General features: G+C 48.3%; 1 protein-coding gene across 2 annotated transcripts in view; it reads right to left on the bottom strand.

Annotated features, from left to right (window-relative positions):
- Nucleotides 1–1,683: 1,683 nt before the first annotated feature.
- Nucleotides 1,684–22,594, bottom strand: part of LOC115479671 (transducin-like enhancer protein 1) — a 39,697-nt gene continuing 18,786 nt past the window's right edge. For both annotated transcript variants that reach the window (XM_030217746.1, XM_030217745.1), the window contains exons 6-21: nt 18,917–18,979; nt 17,270–17,344; nt 15,461–15,656; nt 14,255–14,271; nt 6,930–7,034; nt 6,635–6,679; nt 6,169–6,324; nt 5,504–5,633; nt 5,098–5,282; nt 4,940–5,019; nt 4,410–4,659; nt 3,359–3,606; nt 3,014–3,161; nt 2,649–2,799; nt 2,356–2,432; nt 1,684–2,009 (exon numbers count right to left, since the gene is read on the bottom strand). In XM_030217746.1, the coding sequence (XP_030073606.1) occupies nt 1,902–2,009; nt 2,356–2,432; nt 2,649–2,799; nt 3,014–3,161; nt 3,359–3,606; nt 4,410–4,659; nt 4,940–5,019; nt 5,098–5,282; nt 5,504–5,633; nt 6,169–6,324; nt 6,635–6,679; nt 6,930–7,034; nt 14,255–14,271; nt 15,461–15,656; nt 17,270–17,344; nt 18,917–18,979 (2,034 nt within the window). In that variant the 3' untranslated portion in view covers nt 1,684–1,901. The remainder of the gene's footprint in view (nt 2,010–2,355; nt 2,433–2,648; nt 2,800–3,013; nt 3,162–3,358; nt 3,607–4,409; nt 4,660–4,939; nt 5,020–5,097; nt 5,283–5,503; nt 5,634–6,168; nt 6,325–6,634; nt 6,680–6,929; nt 7,035–14,254; nt 14,272–15,460; nt 15,657–17,269; nt 17,345–18,916; nt 18,980–22,594) is intronic.

Raw genomic sequence — 22,594 nt, 5'->3', positions numbered from 1 at the left:
CCTCTCCCAAAGCCTAAAACACTCTTTCCTTGAAGAGTTTAAGGCCAGCTGACAACCTGCAGGAAATTAAGCAAAGCAGGAGACCAAGGGAGGAGATGGGGGGAGGGACCCAGCCACCTGAGTGTGACACCCCCGAGGCTTAGGGAGACCCCCGCAGATCTCAGCCTCCAGACAATGCAAGAGACATCGGGGCACAGAAAAAATAAAACTCAAGACCTCTCTATCACAGAATAAAATATCCTAAATATAATTATGAACCCAGAAGAGGAGAGAAGAGCAAGAAAGAGACTGAAAGGGCTCACCTTCCACCTGCTGGAGACTGATATCGAGTTTAGTTCCAGTTAGCCAGGGCTATTTTTGGCTCTCTAGAGTCAAGAGTTTTCAGTCTCCACCTGCTCGAAGGTGTGCACAACCCATCAGCTGCATTCTGGACCGGTCCGGAGGGACTAAAGGGAACAGACATTGCAGTGTCCTGCCAGCATAGAATAAGGCAGCCACAGCTGAAAAGATACGGATTAACAATGGGCGTCAGTTTAAGTTACAAATAAGTACTGGGAGATGATCCTGGAATCTAGGATCCCATCAGGCCATGTCTTGGATCAAGCACAAGGGATTTGGAAATGGTGCAAGTCCTAATCCTCCACCATGTTTAAGGGGACTGATACCCAAGTCCATTTCAGCTGTGAGTCATGAGGACAGAATGTATTCAGGAATGGTACAGCCGTCAACACACACACGCTCCTCAAAAAGCAAAGCACCCTCAAGATAGCTTCCATCACATCTCAGGGAAATCCATCATCTCTCAGCTGCCAGTTCTGTGCTCCTCTCTAGGACATATACTCTTGAACCACAGAAATCCATTCTTCTGCAGAACCTGGGCTCATGGCCAAAATCCAAACCAGCTGCCACATTTTTCACAGCCTCAGCCATATGGACAACATAAGACAGTATTTTGCCCCCCCCCCTCCTATTATCCATTATGTACAACATAATGGGTACACTGCAGACAGTAGGGAGAATAATCTTTGTTCACACACGTCCACTGTAGATATTTCTTTTTCTGGATGAGCTTCTCTTACCTCTACACTGCATGTCTCTCCTTCAGGTACTGTTAGTATCTCAGAACATAGAAAGTAGGACAGCTAATACGGCCCAACTGATTCCCACTACAGGTCCTCATAAGTACAAGAATTCTTGTGCTATTGGACATGTAGTAGAATAGTATTTCAAGAATTCAACTGCTGTGGCTGCTGGTTTGTTACTCCCTCAACAATCAGGATCACTGAGGACAGCTGTTTATCTATGAAAAACTTAGTCCTAGCTGCTCTTTTCAACTCCCATGTACTGCACTTTTTCAAGCATGCACAAACGATGGTAGTTGCAGGGTTGGACCCAGGACTGGATTTAAGATTGTGATGTCCACAAGGTGGTGAGGGAGGGCAGGGGATTCACCCTGGAGATTTGATGGCAGGGGGTGATGAGGTTGAGGCCAGTGTGACATAATTGTACTTTTTTAAAGTGGCATCAGTGGACAGACCTAAAGTGGGAGAAGGCTCTGTCTTGGTACTTTCCATATTCGGTATTCTAGGCAGTGGCCTATGTTTACAGCTGGGCCTGGGAACACCTTCTCCAAAAACAGTGAAGTGATAATTTTGAGTTCATATATGGCCATTCTGTTCTGTGTTAGTTTTACTGTTTTATTATCATTAAATAAAAATTCAAAAACAAAATACCCAGGTCTGAAAAGTACAAGCATAAAACATCACAGATTCTTTAAAAATAAAGTTAAACAAAAAACAGTTCTGGTTAAAAATGGAGGCCCCCAGCTCAGCTTCTGCCCGCTGACAGGCCGAGGCTCCAAGCTCTTTGGGAATCTGAATTGTGGTCCCATCACTCCATGCTCAGTACATCACTTCGTACACAGTTGCCTTCTTGTCACCTGAGCCAGTCACAATGAACTGGTCATCGGTCGAGACATCACAACTCAGAACTGAGGAGGATTCTTTTGACTAGAGGAAAAGAAAAAGGCGTGTGAGGAGTTACCTGAGCAGCACTTGTATACACATACGCAGGAAGGAGAGTGCTTTTACAAGACTTTCTTGGGGTGTAAATGAGAGGCAGAGATTCCCTTTGTGCCCACGGTAGTCAAAGGGCAGTTTCTGGCTAGACTCGGCACATTAAAAGATCACAAGTTACAAGCAGCTGACAATATACTGAGCACCCTCAAACAAAACTGAGAGCCTGAAGGACGCTCTTCCATAAAAAAAAGCTCCAGAGGCACTTAACTAGGACTCTTTCTAATCCACTCCACTGACACCCTTACTGGGAATATTTCTACCTCACAGGGGTTCTAACCTGGAATATACTGGCTCCATAGGGGGTCCTCCAGGCATTTAGCAGATTGTCTTTTCCAGTGCTGACAAACCATTTACCTGCAGGAAGAAACAAGATTAGAAGATGTTTGTGCAGCATGAACGAACATGTCATTTATATACAGGTACGTTAAAAGGTCACACCCAGAGTCTGAGGAAGCATCCTGTTAAACATAAAACCCCAAAACAGGTCTCCACAATCCAGACTGATGATTTGAGGACAAGGGCAAGGCCAGCATGCACACACACGTGAAATCACATGAAAGTGCTTCCTACCACAGGAGGCAAACTGGAGGGAGAGTACACAACTCTCATGCAGGTGCAGCTGGTACTTGTCAGGTTTGGAAACATGTAACACCTCCACGTTGCTACTCTCCATCCCAACAGCCAGCCACTCTCCTGTGGGACAGTACCCTAGTGAGAAGATCTGAGACAAGAAAGAGAATCAGAGCACCCCAATGCTCACCTCCCTAGATACTGTTTTCAGCAAGTGCCCCCCACCCCAAAACACTGCTCCCAGCATCCCTATATCCTATCTCCCAGTTCCTGTGGCAATGGCTCTCTCATATTGTTCCCACTGCTGTCTTAATAATTTCTCCCCACCCCAACAGGCTATATCTGACTACCTCTTCTCCCATTACCTGGGAGCTGAAATCATGCTGCTGCAGTTGGCGCCCCTCCCTCAGGTCCCAGCATCGCACAGTATTGTCCAGTCCTCCTGTCCACAGTTTGGTACCATCGCTGGAAATATCAATGCAGCTGGCTCCATCCGTGTGTCCTTGGAACTGTCTGTACAGAAAGTAACAAGATTGGTTTTACTCATGCCAAGGAGGGCAACCTAGGGGAGGGGAGATGTGGTTAAGAACCAAATTTGCTGACGAGAATATCTAGACTGTACAGGATTTAAGGCACTTAAGGCACTTAATACACCTCATTTTCCAGGACAGTGCCCAGAATGTGCCCAGTGCCCTGCCTTGTGAGCTTACCTAACCAGGGTCTGGTTCTGAAGGTCCCATACCACAATGTTTCCATCACTGCAGCAAGAGAAGCACACCTTGGCATCAGGGCTTATGGCCAGAGCATAGCAGGCAGGAGCAGAAGAGGTCAGTTCTGCTTTTATCCTGGGAGTAACTGCCGCCAGGTCCCACACTGACAATGTGCTGGCTTCCCCACCCACAATGAGGCTTCTCCCATCTGGAAGGAGCTTACAGGACCGGATGTAGTTATCTCTGTTCTGTGGAAGCAGCAAAAGAAATAAGTATGTGAGACATAAGTCATAGGCAACTGGGACACACCATCCCTGCTTTTTCACAGGGTTGCAAGCCAAACCACCACAAGGGTTGAGGTACACAAATTCCTACGAAAAGTAGAATCTGAGGAAATGGGGAGTAGGAGGAGTAGGCTCTTGAGCAACACCAGTAGGCAACGTAGATAGGAACAATCTCTTTATTTAAATATACACTCGACTCAACACAGCCGTGTTTCGGCGCTACAGACGCCTTCTTCAGGAGTCTTGTGATATATAGATATACGAATATTAAGCTAAAAGAGAATGAAAGCAAGGCTTCTACTACAATTGTAATCCACTGCCGATGCAGGAAAAAAGCTCAGCGTATTCAATTGCACTTCTGCATCGGCAGTGGATTACAATTGTAGTAGAAGCCTTGCTTTCATTCTCTTTGAGCTTAATATTCGTATATCTATATATCACAAGACTCCTGAAGAAGGCGTCTGTAGCGCCGAAACACGGCTGTGTTGAGTCGAGTGTATATTTAAATAAAGAGATTGTTCCTATCTACGTCGCCTACTGGTGTTGCTCAAGAGCCTACTCCTCCTACTCCCCCTTTCCTCAGTTTTCACAGGGTTGCACATACCAGCTTTATTTTCCTATACCAGATGAAGTCTGCAGTAAACAAGCCTGTAAAAAGAACTCCTATGATTCAGAGAGGAGATATTTCTGGTGTATCAGTCTGTTTCCCCCACTGTCAATCTCTGAGAATAGCCATTCTTTTAACTGCTTCCAGAATGCTACCTTACCAGGCAGTCCAGCTGTGCCACAGGTGTCTTGGTGCCTGGTTGTGCCACATCCCACATCTTCACGCAGCCCTTCCCACCTGTGTACACATGTCGTGTGGAGTTGCTGATGGTGACTGCACACACCACCTCTCCATGACTAAGCGTGTGCAGCTGGCGTGCATGACGTGGAATTCCTGAGCCAATGAGGGCATCGGGTGGAAAAGGGACCGGCTGCATTTGTCCATCAGCACTGACATGGAAGGAGTAGGCCCTGAGTGGAGACGAAACATGAAGACAAACGCTGAACATACATGGTGTTGGACAAAACAGACAGCACAAGTCAGGGAAGGAGAAACGGTGGTTTTGCACCTTTGCTTTAAGTCTCACTGCACAAAGTAATGTCTCTGAGCATAATGTTTGCAATAGCAAAGGACCTGTGGGGATGTGAAAATAGTTTGTAAAGCATAACCAAATGATTAATAGAGAAAGTGCCATACAATAAGGTTTTCTTCCCCTCAGACCCTATTGCCCAGTACAAATATATCACTTACGGTTTTCCAGATGCTGCAGCTGCTGCAATACTAGCCCCCAAGCCTGGGACACGCATGTTTGAATGTGGATCATAACCCACCTAAAACAGCAAGAGGGCGTCCATCACTTCTACTTGTCACTCTGATGCTCAGCACAAAGAACTTTCCCAAAAACTTACCAGCCCAGAACGCCCATAAGAGCCTGTGGTCACTGCCATTGCTGCTCCATTTATCGGCTGGGGCACCAGATGCAGTCCTGGGTAGGTGGCTGAGCCTGTTAGCTCCCCGTTCACAGCGGGATGTGCCATAGTGAAGGCAGCAGCATAGGAGCTGTGCATTGCCAGAGGATTCCTGAAACCGAGTGCTTTCCAAAGTGAGAGGGAGATAAAGCACAATAGTTAACAGGACTGGGAAAAATCGATCACCCATAAGCACTAAGTCTACAATACCACCACCTGTCTAAGCTGCTATGTAGTGACACTTTCAGTACAGCACATACCTGCCCTCCCCCACCATGGCTGCTGCCCCTTTGCTGCCTACATGTTACTCACAGTTCTCATATTGCACACACAGATTTGTTCTTACCCAAAGGATCAACTCCTGCCTTCCCCGGTCCAGATCGGTACTGCTGGCTACTGCTAGGACCTGGTGTACTTCTGTCACCCTGTGAAGTTGGGGTACTTGATTTTAAACCAGGGGTCCCTGCCTTCTCCACCTGTTTACAATGAAAAATCAGTGAGTAATATAAGAAGGTAGGAGGAGGCAGTCAAGACTGGGTTTATACATCTCATCTGCTTTTATTTATATATATAAAAAAATTAAACAGATAACTCACCTCTTAACCCCCTAACCTCTGAGAGAATAGGTTCTGCACACTCAGAACTGTACCACAGATGCCTATTCTTCAAACAAGGAGCCTGATCTAAATATGTACTCAGGACAGCGATCCGCCACCCCTACTCCCAGGAGAGAACCAGCTACTAAAAAAGGACTCTCCACTTCCTCCAGGGACCAGGTATAGAATTCTGTACATGAAGCCAGACTAAGTGTTCCTAACAGTAAAAGATGTATGGAAAGTAAGGGTAAGCCCATTCACTCTGCTGGGCAAGAGAGTGGCTGCATGCCTTTCACTGTGTCCCACGGAAAGGGGATGGTACACTCCCTGAAATATGTGGCTCCCATCATTGGGGGAACACAGAACAAAACCACGCAGCGGCACCTGCAGGACTCGAGGCTTGTACAATGAGTACCGGAGTTAGATCCTTGTTCCTGGCTGGAGAGACGCTACTCGAGGAAGCCATGGAGGTAGGGCTGGCGGCCGGCGGCTCCTTGCGTGGTAGCTGTGCTTTCTCCACGCCATTCTCCCGTGAGGAGTAAGAGTGTACACTGCGAGGGGATGCAGGGTCCTAGAAGGTGAAGGAACTGCTGTTAAGTATAACATATCTTACACTAATAGAAAAAATCCCTTCCAAAGGCCTACTGCTCCATCAATTAGCATCCTCATTACTAACTATAGCACTAAAAAAAAGTGATCACAGAACCAGGTTGCTCTACAGCAGCTCCATGTTTAGAATGTTAACACTTCTGAAAACATAGCAGGCCATGTGACAATAGTATGTCATAAGTCATGTTCTTCAATCAACTTAAAAGATATTTGGAGCTGGTGAGCAGGCATCTTGAGCTCAGAGACATTTACCAGAACTGCAATCTCCTCACCTCATCAACTATTAAATTATCTTCACTTTTGTCTGCATCACTACCCTGAAAGGAAGAGACACACAGACATCAGACACATTAATGCCAACTCCAGTTCCTAGTCAATTAAGTCAAACATACTCATGAGAGGTATTACTCAGTGCCTCCTTAAAGGTGATGCTTAGAGGTTAAGCAAACCCCTTGCCCTCTCTGCCTCCATTTTCTTTTCAACTCTCACCCTGTTGCTACCTGTTAACAAGCATTTGTAGTACCTTATTCCAGTTTCTCCCCTGCTGATCCGAGACCCAGTACTCACATAATCTGGCACAAAATCCTTCTCATCTGTCTTCCGCTTCTTGGCATTACTCAAATACTCTGCGATGGCTCGAGCTCGCTCACCATGGGGCAATGACAGGGAACTCTATAAAGAGGGAGATGGGGAAGAGGTGCTGAGAAAGTAATTCTTTTCCCCGACAAAAATGAACCATAAAGGGGAAGAAATACAGCTAGCATAGAATGAATCCTACCAAAATTAAAGGACCAGCACTAAGGCATTAATGAACCCCCCCCAGCCACATGCACTGCTGCCCCTCTTGTAAGAGGTGCCAACCATCATAGGAAAGGTTGCATTTTCTATTCTGTAGAACAGATGGCTGTCCAGGGCATCTACCATAACCAGGTAAGCCAGTGTCACCTTTAATCAATGCATTTCGAGCTGTTTTGAGCTTTCCAGCTGACCTGGGAATTGAAGTTGGGTCTCCCAGGCAGATGTACACAACACTGCCACTGAGGTCCCTGCCATTCTCCTAGGACAAGCAGGATGCGTCAGCCACATATAGGTGGCGTCATCCGACGGCTCCCATTGGACGGAAAAAGCTCTCTAATAGTCCAGAGGGTTTAAAAAAAACAAAAAACAAAAACAAAAACCCTCTGAGCATGTGTGGAGTTCCCCCCTCCTCTCTAGGTAGGAATGCCCCTATACCTCCCCTTCCTTCTTCAGTCTAAGTTTTCCGCCGTTCCCAACGGTTGTTTTTTTTTTCTACTTTGCTCTCCAAAACAAAGAAAAGAAAGAAGACTTACCAGAATCATGCCAGAAAAGGAGAAAAACCAGCTTCAAGAGGTGCCAAGGCTGCAACAGAAAGATTAGCACCAAAGACCCACACGATTCGTGCGTCCGGTGCTTGGGGCCAGATCATGAATCTGAGCCCTGCTTGCATTGTGCCCGCATGTCTCCATGTGCACGCAAGAAAAGGAAGCACACTCTCCAAGACTACCTCAAGAGCAAGGGTACAGCAGTGTTTCACACCACGGTACATCCTCCTGAGCAGCTGCAAGTTGCACAACATGTGTTTTTTCCACTCAATGTGGCTCCAGACTGCCGAGATGTGGGACCCTCCCCCACCACGAGGCTGCTCAACACCACAACCTTCCCTGCCCCGCCAGGAACCAGCCATGCCTCCTGCTCTGAACAGGCAAGTCTCCATGGTTTGCCCCTGGGACTGCCCATGAGCCCGGCCGCTGCAGAACTCATTCTCCAGCTCCTGAGCCTCACTGCCAGCCCTGCTACAATCGGAGCATTTCCCATGCTACAGGGAATTGTTCCGGCCACCCTGCAAAACGCCGCTTCTCTTCCAGCCCAGCCTACGCAGCCCACAAATGAAGGACAGACTCGGCAACCAATCACAGAACACAGCACTGCCTCCTCCACATCGGGAGCACAGCAAGCAGGGACTGCCCTCACCCTCTGCTCTGTTGCCCCTGATGTCACAGCCCAGGCAATGCCCCCGCAGATCTCCTCAGATTCTCCCTCAAGGGAGGGGAGCCTTACAGAGCTGCAGCACAGCTACAGAGGCACAGCCACCACAGCAGGAGCCATCACTACAGCAGAGAGGGGAATAAATCCTCCTCTCACTCTGCCTCCAGACAAACACCGGACACACTCACATCGGGAGGAGCACAGCAGGCACAGGAAGTGGGACCACAGCAACAGGTACTCTGCTTCCAGCTCACCCTCCCCACCGCCCAGAAAGTGAATGTACGCCCACGACCCCACGCAGCCATCACGCCGCTCCTCGCATGCTCCGCAGATCCCAGAGCCTCACACACTTCCCAGCCACAACAAGGACCTCAGCCGCGCGGACAACAAACAACTCCTGCTAGAGCTCCTCACACGATTCCTCGCTCAACAGCAGAACATGCCACAACCGCCCCCCCCCCCCCCCCACCCCACTGACACAGGGCTCACAGAACACGCCCAGGGGCAATCCAACTAAAGAAACCCACAAGGGATACTACAGCGACACACAATCCAGCTTCTTGGGGGCTACGATTCCGACTATTCCTCAGCCAAAACACTCCCCGCCTCACCGCAGACGCAACCCAGCACTGCTACAAGGGTCGACACTGAACAACCCCTCCTACCCCCCCAACGCGCCAGGAGGACCTCACCTACCCCAAATTCCTCCAGAAACTGTCCCAACACTCAACCTCAATACTGAGGGGATGACGGCACCACCCAGTGGATAAGGGCTCCTCCAATGCCTGCAGCCGCCCAAACATTCCATTGCAATCCCAGTTCATCAAACACTCTTGGATTGTAAGGAAAAGATTTGGTGCACACCCCTCTCAGGCCGACCTACATCAAAAAGCCTTCAACTCAAATATCAGGTAAACCCCACACCGGGTTTGGACAAAATCCAACTCCCCCACAAGTCCATTATTGTCACCTCCGCCCTCAAGAGGCACAGGACCTCGCGCAACAGCTCCTCTGCACCACCGGGGAAGGACTCCAAGACCCTTGACTCTGTCGGCAACAGGACATTCCAGAGCACCACGCTTAGCATCCACTTCGCTGCCCACCAGTTTCAAATGATCCTCTACCACGAGACCATACTGAACAAAATAAAGAACACCATTCAGGGCACCACAGGGGCAACCCAAGAAGCCCTTGCACCCACATCCAGGACCTTGAGGAATGCAGCAAATACCTGTTCCGATCTGCCTTCGATGCCTTTGAGACCTCCGCACGCACCGTAGCCATTTCAATCTCGGCCCGCCGTCTTGCATGGCTCCATGCATCGTCCCTCCACAAGGACCTGCATGACCCACTGGCCGATGCCCCCTGCACGGGTGAGAGCCTATTCGGGGACAAGGTCAAGACCGTGGATGACCAAGGAAAATTGCACAACCCTTCAAAACCTTCGCCACGGATGGATTGGAAAGAGCAGTATCCGCCAGACATCACTACAAGGGTTACAACCGAAAACCACACCCGCCCTCACGATGCTTCTCTACAGCCACAAGGTGGCAGCAAAACAATCGCCAACGACAACAATACCCTACCACTCAGGTAAAAAAATGATGACAGACAGGGGTCATCAGCCCCCCACAGGCACCAAGCAGAACCAGGGGCTTTGACCATTCCCTGATGCAACACATCCCGATGGGAGGCCGCATCAAATATTTTGTGAGTGCTGGTCACAAATCACCTCAGACAAATGGGTCCCTCAGCATCATCAAACAGGGCTACCGCATCAGATTCCATTACCCCCCACCAACCAGACCTTCGTCCTACACCTCCAAACCAGACTCCAACACACACCTCCTCCTCCAGGAGGTACAGACCCTCCTCCAGATGCGGGCGATAGAGCCAGTCCTGCCGCAGGAGATCAACAAGGGGTTCTACTCCCGCTACTTCCTCATCCCCAAAAAGGACAAGGGAAGCCAGCCAATCCTAGACCTCCGCAACTTGAACCACTGCATTCACAAGGAACGCTTCCGCTTGCACTCCTTGGGGACGGTACTGCCGCTCATCTAACCCAACAATTGGCTGGCCACCCTGGACCTCCAGTATGCACACACACATATACCAATGCATCCATCAAAGAGAAAATACCTCCACTTCAAGGTACAGGACAAACACTACCAGTACAAGGTCCTCCCTTTCGGACTTGCAACTGCACCAACCACGGGTGCTCACCAAATGCGTGGCAGTAGCTGCGGTATTCCTACGCATTTTCCCATACCTCGATGACTGGCTCATAGCAGGACGCTCACCTTAGGAGACACAAGACGCACTCCAGAGCAACATATCGCTCCTACACACCCTGGGTTTTCTCATCAACACCAGGAAATCCAACCTCACACCTTCCCAGGCTCTGACCTTCATCGGGGCAGACATCTGCACAACACAGGCCAAGGCCTTCCTCCCCTCCAGGCGGGCCCACACCATCTCCCACCTGACACAAAACATCTCATCTTGCAGGAGGGCATCAGCAGTGTACATTGTCCAACACGCCAAGTTCCACATGCGACCACTGCAGTGGCACCTGCGCCACTACTGGAACCAACACACACAACCGCTTTCAACCAAAATCCCTATCCTGCGATCCACACGCTCAGCACCAGCCTGGTGGATATTCAGGACCAATCTCACCAGGGGAAAACCATTTACGACCCCCCCCCCCCCCCCCATCACAAGACCATTATCACAGATGTGTCACACTACGGATGGGGGGGCACATCTCCTCCACCTTCGCACGGGAGGAACATGGCCTGTCAAGACAGCACAACTTCACATCAACAATCTGGAACTCAGGGCCATGGGCAATGCCCTCAGGGCTTTCAGACCACGGATCAACAGCAAGACAGTCGTCCTCCAAACGGACAATCAAGTTGCCATGTTTTACATCAACAAGGAGGGGGGCACCGGCTCACTTTCCCTCTGCAAGGAAGCCTGCAGAATATGGAGATTTTCCAACTCCATCAACTGCCCCATACAAGCCACGTACCTGCCGACAATCTAAGCAGGCAGCTAGATCCACACCAATGGCCCCTGAATCCCAGCACTGCCAGGGATCTATTTCAACAATGGGGAACCCCCACCATCGATTTCTTTGCCACGGAGAACAACACAAAGTGCCCCAGCTTCTGCTCCAAACGGCCCTCCCGACAACGCCTTTGCGTGGATGCATTCTTGCTCGACTGGAGTCACGGACTACTCTATTTCTACCCCCCAACACCGGTTATTACCAAAACCCTGCTGAAGATAATCCACGACAGAGCATCTGTGATCATGCTCAACCCCTTCTGGCCTCGTCAACCATGGCTCCCGTACCTCCAACACCTAGCTACCGGCCCCGCCTCGCCGCCTCCACGAAGCTCCAGACCTAATCACCCAGGACAGCGGGTCCACTCTCCACCACGACCTCCACACGCTGACACTGACCGCCTGGAGGTTGAAAGAATAAGACTCGCATCCGACATCGAACAAGTCCTGTTAGCGGCAAGAAGACCATCTACAAGACGTTCCTATGCGTTCAAATGGAAGCGGTTCCGCATATGGTGCTCCTCTAATCGGCTGCAGCCCCTCTCATGTTCCCATTCCATCTATCCTGCAATACTTGTTTGCCTTATGTGAGAACAGTCTAAAACCTGCATCCATCAAGGTACACCTAAGTGCCACTGCGGCCTACCACGACCACTTAGACAACAAACCAGTCTCCAACCACCTTCTTGTGACCCGATTCATGAAAGGCCTAACCAAATTATATCCACCAGTTAGACCACCACCCCCTGCCTGGGATCTCAACACCGTCCTACACCAACTGACCCTTCCTCCTCACTGCCATTGCCTCGGCCAGGCGCATCAGCGAGCTACAAGCGCTGGTCAACCACCCACCCTACACAATACTTCTCTAAGACCGGGCAGTGCTGAGAACACATACCAGATTCCTCCCTAAAGTGGTGTCAGCCTTCCACCTCAATCAATCCATCATCCTCCCTGCCCTCCACACAACTCCCGACGCATCAGAGCAGCATCAGCGACACCCCCTGGATTGTGTGAGGGCCCTCGGGACCTACCTCAACAGAACAAAACAGATCAGAACTGCCTCACAGCTATTTGTGTCCTACAACCCCAATAAACCCGGTCTGCCCGTCACCAAATGCACCCTTTCCAAATGGATCGCGCAGTGTATCACGTTCACCTATGAGAAGGCTGGCCTACAGTCGCCATCAGGCACCCACGCCCACCAACTCAAAGCCATACCCACCATTCTAGCACACCTCCACTTAACACCGCTGGAGGACATCTGCACTGCAGCCACATGGTCCTCCATTCACACCTTTGCGCGGCATTATTGCCTCGACAGAGTACTCCTCCAACCGACCTCATTTGGGGCAACAGTACTACAAGCCGCCCTAAGGTCTGAGCACCATATGACACAGGAGTCCACGGACAACAGCAAGGACCAGGAAATATGACGGGGACAAGACCACAATACATAGAACCAGAACTTAACACACAGTCCCTTGGACACTGTACATCCCAGTTATTGCCTACTGTGTTTTGTTACAAGTGGGTGCACGTTGCACCCAGTTATCTCCTTGTTGTAAGCTGTTCCACGTTATGACAGGTCATTCTTGTTAGTCAGACCATCAATAAACTGTTGCATTTAGTGTTAGTATTCAATAAACCGTTGCATTTGAACCAAGCAACACTATGTCTCCTAATCTTCCCTTTTTCTTCTTCACCGGCCGTCTCAGCCTACCACAGCTACTCGAGGACTGCGCCAGGACAACATCACCATGACAAAGTCAGGCGCACCCCTCAGATAGGGAGTCACCTATATGTGCCTGCTTGTCCTAGGAGAAAGTGAAGTTACTTACCTGTAATGTTGGTTCTCCGTGGACATCAGGATAAGTCAGCCACACAACTCACCCTCCTCCCCTCACAAACGATCCGGCACTTGCTATTGGACAACTGAAGGAAGGGGAGGTATAGGGGTGTTCATACCTAGAGAGGAGGGGGGGGGGGGATCTCCACACATGCTCAGAGGGGGGGAAAAAACCCTCTGGGCTATTGGAGAGCTTTTTCCATCCAATGGGAACCATAGGATGACGTCACCTATATGTGGCTGACTTATCCTGCTGTCCACGGAGAACCGTTACAGGTAAATAACTTAACTGTACATCACTGCAAATCAGAGTTACAGACTCTTGGGTCCTTTTCATAATGCTGGCAGCCTGAGAACAGGAATAGGAGGGTCAGAATGAAATCCAATGTGGCCTTCTTGGGGGAAAGTGGTGGCAACTGTGAGAGAGGGAAAAGAAAAGAAGAAGAAAAAAAAAAAAAGAGTACTGGAAAGGATTTCTCCCCCCCCCCCCCAAAAAAAGAAAAACAAAGCTAAAAACAAAAGAAAATTCTAAATCAGAATCACAAGTAACCCCTGAAAGAAACAGCAGAACCCCACATAGATGCAGAAAATAGGTCCCCACTCAAATAAAATATTAACAGAATTAATCCTAAAAGTCCCCAGGCAGTTTGCTACAACCTGTCCTGTGAGACTGGCATGAAAAGCTCAACTCCTACAGGAATGTACCCCCCCCCCCCCCCAACTCAACATTCAGAGCGGATCCAACATAGATTGATCTCGTGACCTTGGCTGCTGGCAGGCAGCCAGAAGTAATGTACATCCGGGGAAAGCACAGGGGTTGGGGTGACCTCATTATCCAGCTCAGAACAGAAGACCTCTGCAAAACATCATACAAAAAGCCCCCACCCCCTGCTGATTCTCTGGCACAAACTAACTCCCAGCATACAGCTGTAAAGGAAACAATAAGACAGAAGGGGGTACTCACGGGTCCAGGATCTCGTTCTGTCACCATGGCAACATGAAGCAGTAGCAGGCCGGGAAGAGACAGACAGACAAGGCTGGGTTTAATATCAGAGCATCTCCCCAAAGAGCCTCCCCTCCCCCTATAAACTATAATGAAAGCAGAACACAGACTGCAGGGAGCAACCAGTGCTAACTCTCTCCCATAATCAGTCTACCAACATCAGCATCCCTGAAACCCCCTATCTTCCAGCACCATTACCCTCCATCATCCACCAGTGCTACTAGGGTTCTGCATCCCACAATATTACTACCAGTACACCCCCCTCTCCCCTGCATTTAATAATATGGCTTCCTTTCCCCATCCCACTGTCAGTACAGATACAAACATTAAAACCATCACCGCCTCCTAGTGCCCCTCTCCCCCTACAAGTTCCTGCAGTACTACATGTGTAAACCCCTCCAGGTCCATCAGCATTAATACCAGCAGACTTCATACTGTCCCCCTTCTCTATTTAGCACATAGGAACACAGCTCTCCCACCACAAAAACTGTTATCAGGGAAGAGTCTGCACAGCCCCAGTTAGAAGCTTCAGCCTTAAGGTCGCCTGCTTTTACATTCCAATCCTCAAACTGTTTTCTAGGTGGTGAGCAATCCCTCTGACCCTTGTCCTACCATTGCCAAGATTAAAAAAAAAAAAAAAAAAAAAAAAAAGTAATACACACACTCCTCTTACAGTTAAACCCCACTACTGGTATTCTCCATCCTGTACCCCATAACAGCAAAAGATAAGCCATTCCGGGTCACACCCAGTTCAACAGTGCCCATTATCCTATCTGTTTATAGCTAATCAGTCACAAAGACCAGGCAGGTCGCATCTTATTTTCTAATCTCTCTCCTCCATTATAGTGTATCAAGTTTGCAATATTCAGGCCACAACAAGGCTGTAAATAGTAAGTATAGCGCAAATACACACAGCAAGTCTATAAATCTGTGCGGGGACGTAGCACCACACCCCCCCATTTCCATAGACCCTGTTTTGTATTATATAGTTTATGAAAACCTATACTTTTTTTTTCTTTAAAGAAATCGGTCCCTATCCCCAATCCATTTCTTTGCAGGGCAGAGCATTTACTATCATCATGTAATACTTCTGGGGATCTACATCATCATAATTTGCTCCAAACTCCTGTGTTCTTCACTGCCCTCCCCATCCCTTGCACTTCCCACCTCTGTGATCAGTGTCAGGAAGCCCTCGATCCTCCTTGGCAGCGAGCTGTGACTGAATCCCCAGTGCTCCGGACAGTGCTAGCAGTCCTGAAGCACCACTTATCCCAGCCAGAGCAGGGGGCTGCATGCCCGAGGGGTGAGGTGTCAGGGGGATGGCAGGAGCATGGTGAGAGAGGTGCTGAGCCTGCAGCTGATGCTGTAGTGTAAGGAGAAAGAAAGAAAGATAGAAAGAACACACAGGTTTAAAAGATGATAATCCAGGCACATTTCATAAACAGCTGCCCCCACTCCCCTAACTTCATTAACTATCCACCAATAATGCTACGTGGGGTCATACACATTATAACATTTACCTACAGTCCCTAAGAGGAAGGGTGAGAACTAAGGAGTCTTGGACCACCCCTCCCCACAATGATTTATGTCTTCTGCATAGAACATGGTGTATGAAAGGCAATTTTTTAAAAGGATTCAAATGGGTAGCTAGTGTTACCATAATACCCCCCTCCCCCAAGATGAATCCGTGTTCCACATGCAGCTAAAAGTGCACACTTCCACAACATAAGTGCCATTAGCTTTTTTTTTTTAAACGTTTCTTTTTAATATAAAGAGGGAATATAAATATTCCCTTATCTCTTGTCTGTCCTAATTATTAGATTGTAAGCTCTGTCGAGCAGGGACTGTCTCTTCATGTTCAAGTGTACAGCGCTGCGTACGTCTAGTAGCGCTATAGAAATGATAAGTAGTAGTAGTACTAGTAGTAGGTGCTTCCAAAGAAGATCAGGTTGGCAGCATCAACTAGGCACATGAAAAGCAACTGTATAACAGGGTGCCTGAATTTCTGCACCACTTGCACACAGAATTACCAGCATTTTCATGGGTAACTATACACTTGTGTGTTAAGTTTCAGCAAAGCGACTAAGCGGCATCCTGTAAGGACACACATAAGTGGCATAGTACATAAATGCAAGAGGGGGCATTCACATGGACAGAGCTGCCATTTACATGCTTGCAGTTATGCCAGATCTACAGCTGAGCACATGTAAATGTAAAATGCATCAATACCAGGTTACACTAGCATTCCATAATGGAATCTGGGCACCCAGAGGCTGCTGTAGAATATACTCAAACCATGTGGCATCAGGGCACCTAAAAGGAGGCACTCACTTACAGAACTGAAGCTTTAAATCTACCTGTGGAGTTTTCTACACCCTCCTGTTACTTCAGGCACAGAAAAAGTAGATGCAAGATCTGTGGTTACTGTGTATCTTATGAGCAGGAATGGCCCTGCCACTAGGTGGACAAAATATCTGCATAGGGTGTCAGAATTTGGGGGTAGGCAGTGTGGCAAAAGGTCTTCTAGCACAGGGCCGCACTCAAGCTCTGCTGCATTGCACGTTTGTGTGTGTGCGAGTGTGAATGCATACAGGAAATGGCAACACCTTCATGCAGACCTGTGCTGATTTACCTAGGCATCTTCCAGCCCATGTGAAGAGAGGGTGGCAGTAGCAGCAGGCCCAACAGATGGAAGGGAAAAAGCTGGCTACTTGGGGAGAGGAGGCTGTACATGCTGAAGATCTATCTAGTGTGTCAGATAACCTTGTGCTGGCCCTGCCAATGAGGTTGTGAGATGTGTCCCGTACAGAACAGCAGTCTATAAAATCATCTATATCAGTCTACACAAGACCTGTGTTGTTGCAGGGGGTAGCAAAAGTGGAACAGTAACAGAGTGAAGGCACAGAAACAAAATGGGAAACACAAGCATTGACCAGCTTTAAGGAATGATGGGGCTGGGGGAAAGAATTAACATACCCCAATAGCAGAATTCAGCTCCCCCATGGTCACCTGTTTGGCACGCTCCACAGCTTGGACTACCTGCTGCTGATGCTGCAAATAGTAAGATACTTGTGTCAGTGACTGGAGCATGCAAACCTGCTATGTGGCACTCTGTGCTGCCACCCACTTGCTGCTCTCAGACCAACTATGGCTGGTTGAACACAATGCACAAATTAGGGCTAGCATATGTTTGTTCACAACAAACGATACAGCACAAGTGCTGGTGTGCATGAGGCTGAAGCATGTGTGAGAGTAGTGCACACTAAGCAGAAGACAGAGGGGCATAATCGAACGGAGCGCCCAAGTTTTCCTGGGGCCGTCCTCGGACAGCTCCGTGAAGGGGCAGGGAAACCCGTATATCAAAAGAAGATGGGCGTCTATCTTTCGTTTCGATAATACGGTTGGGGACGCCCAAATTTCAACATTTAGGTCAACCTTAGAGATGGTCGTCCCTGGTTTTCGGTGATAATGGAAACCGAGGACGCCCATCTCAGAAATGACCAAATCCAAGCCATTTGGTCATGGGAGGGGCCAGTATTCGTAGTGCACTGGTTCCCCTCACTGCCAGGACACCAACCGGGCACCCTAGGGGGCACTGCAGTGGACTTCAGAAATTGCTCCCAGGTGCATAGCTCCCTTACCTTGTGTGCTGAGCCCCCCAACCCCCCCCCCCCCCCACAACTGTACACCACTACCAAAGCCCTAAGGAGTGAAGGGGGGCACCTATATGTGGGTACAGTGGGTTTGTGGTAGGTTTTGAAGGGCTCACATTTACCACCACAAGTGTAACAGGTGGGGGGGGGGGGGGGGGGTGGGGATGGGCCTGGGTCCGCCTGCCTGAAGTGCACTGCACCTACTAAAACTGCTCCAGGGACCTGCATACTGTCATGGAGCTGGGTATGACATTTGAAGCTGGCAAAAACAATTTTTAAAGTTTTTGGGTTTTTTTTTAGGGTGGGAGGGGGTTGGTGACCACTGGGGGAGTAAGGGGAGGTCATCCTCGATTCCCTCCGGTGGTCATCTGGTCAGTTCAGGCAACTTTTTGAGGCTTGGTTGCAAGAAAAAATGGACCAAGTAAAGTTGCCCAACTGCTTGTCAGGGATGCTCTTCTTTTTTCCATTATTGGCTGAGGATGCCCATCTCTTAAGCACGCCCCAGTCCCGCCTTCGCTACGCTGCCAACACACCCCCGTGAACTTTGGTCGTCCCCATGACGGAAAGCAGTTGAGGGCGCCCAAAATCGGCTTTCGATTATGCCGATTTGGGCGACCCTGAGAGAAGGACACTCATCTCCCGATTTGTGTCGGAAGATGGGCGCCCTTCTCTTTCGAAAATAAGCCTGAAAGTGAGCAAACACACTAAGGAATGGGAGGACAGCACATGTCGAGTCCAGATTTTGTCTTGTTGAATTCTTCTGCCAGTAAAAAGAAAGCAGATATAGTCAGCTGGACCTTTGGCACTGATAACAGGAGGGTTAAATGGTGTGGTACTTCCATTCCATCCCTCCAGGAAACATGGACAACTTCCCATAACACTACTCTTCTCAACACTTTCAGCAAAGCTTAACAGATAGGGTGGGCTGGGAGTGAACAGAACCCCATCAAAGTATTTGCTACCCACTCACCTCCTGGGACAGGAATGGAACCAGCTGAGCACAAATCACGTTAAGACGCTTGGCAATTTCTGTCTATAATGAGAAGAAAGGTCAAACAAGCAGATTGCCATACTCTGTGCACCGGCTAAACACTCCAAGGGCATATTTCACCCCAATGCTGTACATAAATAGAGTCCTGTTAACTAAAGAGTGACTGAACTGAATGGTTACAAAGACTAAAGATTTTGGGCAGGTTAGAAGAGTACAATATACCTCTCTCAGCAGCAATCTACTGCAGGCTGAAAGGGTCAGCAAATTCAGTCCCTTACCATCAACAGTATTTTCTAAGACACTGTTTTGGGAGATGAGGAGAGGCAATGAAAGCACACAAGTGTTGAAATATTTAGGAGATCAGCTTGGAAAGCTCATCCACCAACACACAGCCACAATAAACAAGATAGATATTTCATTTTTAAATTCTGTTGACAAGCATCTGATCGGGATGTTCCTTTCTTACCTAATCTACCTCCCCCTGGAGCCCCCTCCCCTCCTCATGTGCTGCCAAAGTGTTAATTGAAGCTCTCAATGGCTCCTCGGGAAGCTCTCCAGAGACTCTAAGGACTGAGTTCTGCCAGCAATCAGAGCCCAAAGGCAGTAAAGGAAGGGGAGGGGGAACCGTCCCCTTCCTCCACCAATCAGGGTGCCAACTTGCTAATCAGAGCAACACTGGGGCCTCTTTCAGCACCTCACCCCTGCAGGCAGCAGCATATAAGTGGAGTACACAAGTCTAGCATAGCCTTCCCTCCCCTGCCATAAACCCATGCAGTGCAATAGATGGAAAGCTCCACTCCAATCCTAGTGGCCAGCATCAGTAGGCAGAAGGTAAGGGCAGATGTTAAACATCTAAACAGGGCCCGTCTCCAATGCTCTGGACTTAGGCTTTATGGGGCTGCACTAGTCACAATATAGGGATTATGTTTCACGTGTGCACAAAATGGCGACAGTAAACGTGTACCAATAAAAAAAAAGGTTTGGTTGAAATATGGTAGTAAACAACTTTTCTAAAAGTTGCCAACCCTGTTTGGGCTCGCCATGAAAGTGTGAGGAGAAGGCTGTGCTCCTCAGAGTTACCCAGCTACAGAGGTCACTCAGCTCTTACACTGTACAAGCCCTCAGGCCAGAATCTACAGCTCAATGTCTAGATCACTAACTACTGGGGAGTTGTAGATGGAGTATATAATAAAACATGCTGTTATGTGATCTGCCTAGATTCTGGTGGAACATAATGATACAGCAGAATGAAGCCTGGTTAAAACGAAGAGCCTGAAGCACTGGAGGGTGTGTGGGGGGGAAAATGAGACAGCTTCCTCCTGCTCCTTTTAGCTCGCAGCTCAATCAGAACCACTCTTTTTGTTGAGAGTCATCCCTCACAACTAGGAAGGAACTGCTTTTCTGCATTTTTGACCCTCTTCTCTTTTCCCAACTAGCCTAAACATCGCAGTGACAGTCTGTGGTCAGAGAGGAGGAAAGGGGAAAGGCTGCAGTTTCTCAGCATGTGCGCTCCCCCAATCTGGCTGCTAGAATATGTTAGAAGTACCAATATCGTGGTCTCCTCGCAGTACTGGACAGTGGTAGAGAACTTGGGCACACTGGTGCTATATTTATGTTTCTTTAAAGGGCAACTATGACAGGGTTGGGAGTTTGTAGGTCCCCTAAAACCTTCAGCTTAAGTTTCCCTTTCATTATAACTAAGAAAGGAGAGGCAGCTTCAGATACCTCCTTCCACAGTAGTACAAGACCGATCCTGTGTGAAAACTGCACTCTCCTATTACGCCCATTCACTAGTCCCATCATCATCCAAGCAGCTTCCCTTTACTCTCTTGTCAGAGTGCCCCAAAGCCCCTCCTCCTCCATGGCTGTGTTCTGAGCAGCTCTGAATGTCTCCTGGGGCAGCTCTGATGCATTCTCCTTCCTAATGCACCGTCGGTTGCATCTCCTGAGGGAGCACAGCCTCCCATTCACTGGTACTCCTTAATGCGCAATTTACTGGCACTTTACCGCGCTCACAGAATGAAAAATGATCAAGGTGCTCTCAGGGGGGTTTTTCTTTATGAAAAGCAGAGTGCAGAGGAGCAAAGATTCATTTTAAACATAAACCCCACCATATGCTGTTGAACCAGAGGAGATCTGAAGCAGGTGTGAAAATCCCCTTTATCCCCTAATTAAAACATTTCAAGCCCCCATTTCCTCAGACAGATATGCTCATTTCTATGAGCAACAAAATTGTATGTTGCACCTCTGGCTTTCACACACACATTGAATCTCTTTCACTTAAAGAGAAAGATTTCCTCCTCTCTAACATAAAGCACAGGGATTGCCCTTATCCCCCCAGGGACATGACAGGCAAAGGAGGAACAAGGGAGAGAAGACAGGGCTGGACCACCATCTAAGGCCACACAAAGGCCAAAAATCAGTAGAAGGCCAATCATATAAAGTTATACCCGAGATTTCACTGCTGACTCTAAGGTGCCCCAAATCCCACCCATTTTAAGTATAAATCCTGACCATTCAGTGACTTGAGTGGCCAGAATTTTTGTGGTGCACAGGAGGGAATTTTATTTTTTAAACTACTTATGCAGTTGGCAGTGGGTACTGATGAATGTATAAGTGCTTTTGAATATCACCTAACAGCTCCTTGCTCAGAACCATTCTATATAGCCTCAGAAGAAAACATCCCTGGATCAGTGTCAGGACCAAATTCAATTTCACTGGGCCCAGTTCCAGCAAAACTAATAGAAAGATATTCAACTATACACTAAAGATGAGAATCCCATCATTTCTCTAGCAGTGCTAGCTGCAAGCACTGTTGTACAGATATACAGAGAAGTTCCTGCTCCATGGAGCTTATAATCGAGTTGCAACACACAGATAAGTCATATTTCTATGAAGCCCAACATCAAGCCCATCCTGTCTCCAACACAGGCCAGTCAAGATCACAGGTACCTAGCAGGATACCAAGGAATAGACCCTGTCTTTATTCTTCACACCCAGAGATAAGCTGTGGTTTTCCCCAAATCTACCTAGCTAATAATAGCTTAAGGGTCAGGAGTGTAAGGGGTTCTGGATTAAGAACAGCGTCCTTAAACGGGATTTAGATATGAACAGAAGAGAAGCAAGACACACAAACTCAGGGAGACTATTCCAAGCACAAAGTACTGCAAGACAGAAAGCAGCGAATCCGGCACTAGCAGTAATCTAAAACTACAAAAAGAATCTGGACAAAATGTAATAGGGGATCCAAGATGGCATTGTATGAGGATATTTAAAATGGTTGCTCTGCTTCAGCGAGGTTATCTTATTTCTTCTAATATTATCGTGCTTATCTGGAAGAGGAAGGTCCTCAGCTGATAACCTGGGAATTGATGATCACCCTGTGATTCCCAGCAAGCCTGACACCAAAGCCAAACAAGGAGGAGCAGAACTTTCCTATAAAGCATAGAGTTGACTATCACTCAAAGTTGAAATTACCTTTATAAAGGATAACCTGGCTTTACATTTAAAAATGAAGACATTAGAGAATTCAACTAGAAATGAGAACTCAACACTAATTTCCCCAAGATTATTGCCACCTAAAGAACTGTGGCAAACGTATCTTTGAGACATACTGAAGTTTGGGAAGCCAGAGGATGTAGCCATTTCTAAAATTTA

Source organism: Microcaecilia unicolor, chromosome 11, assembly GCF_901765095.1.
Source record: "Microcaecilia unicolor chromosome 11, aMicUni1.1, whole genome shotgun sequence".
NCBI classification, from domain to species: Eukaryota; Metazoa; Chordata; class Amphibia; order Gymnophiona; family Siphonopidae; genus Microcaecilia; species Microcaecilia unicolor.
Note: the sequence above shows the minus strand (reverse complement) of the source record. Positions and strands in the feature narration are given on the sequence as shown.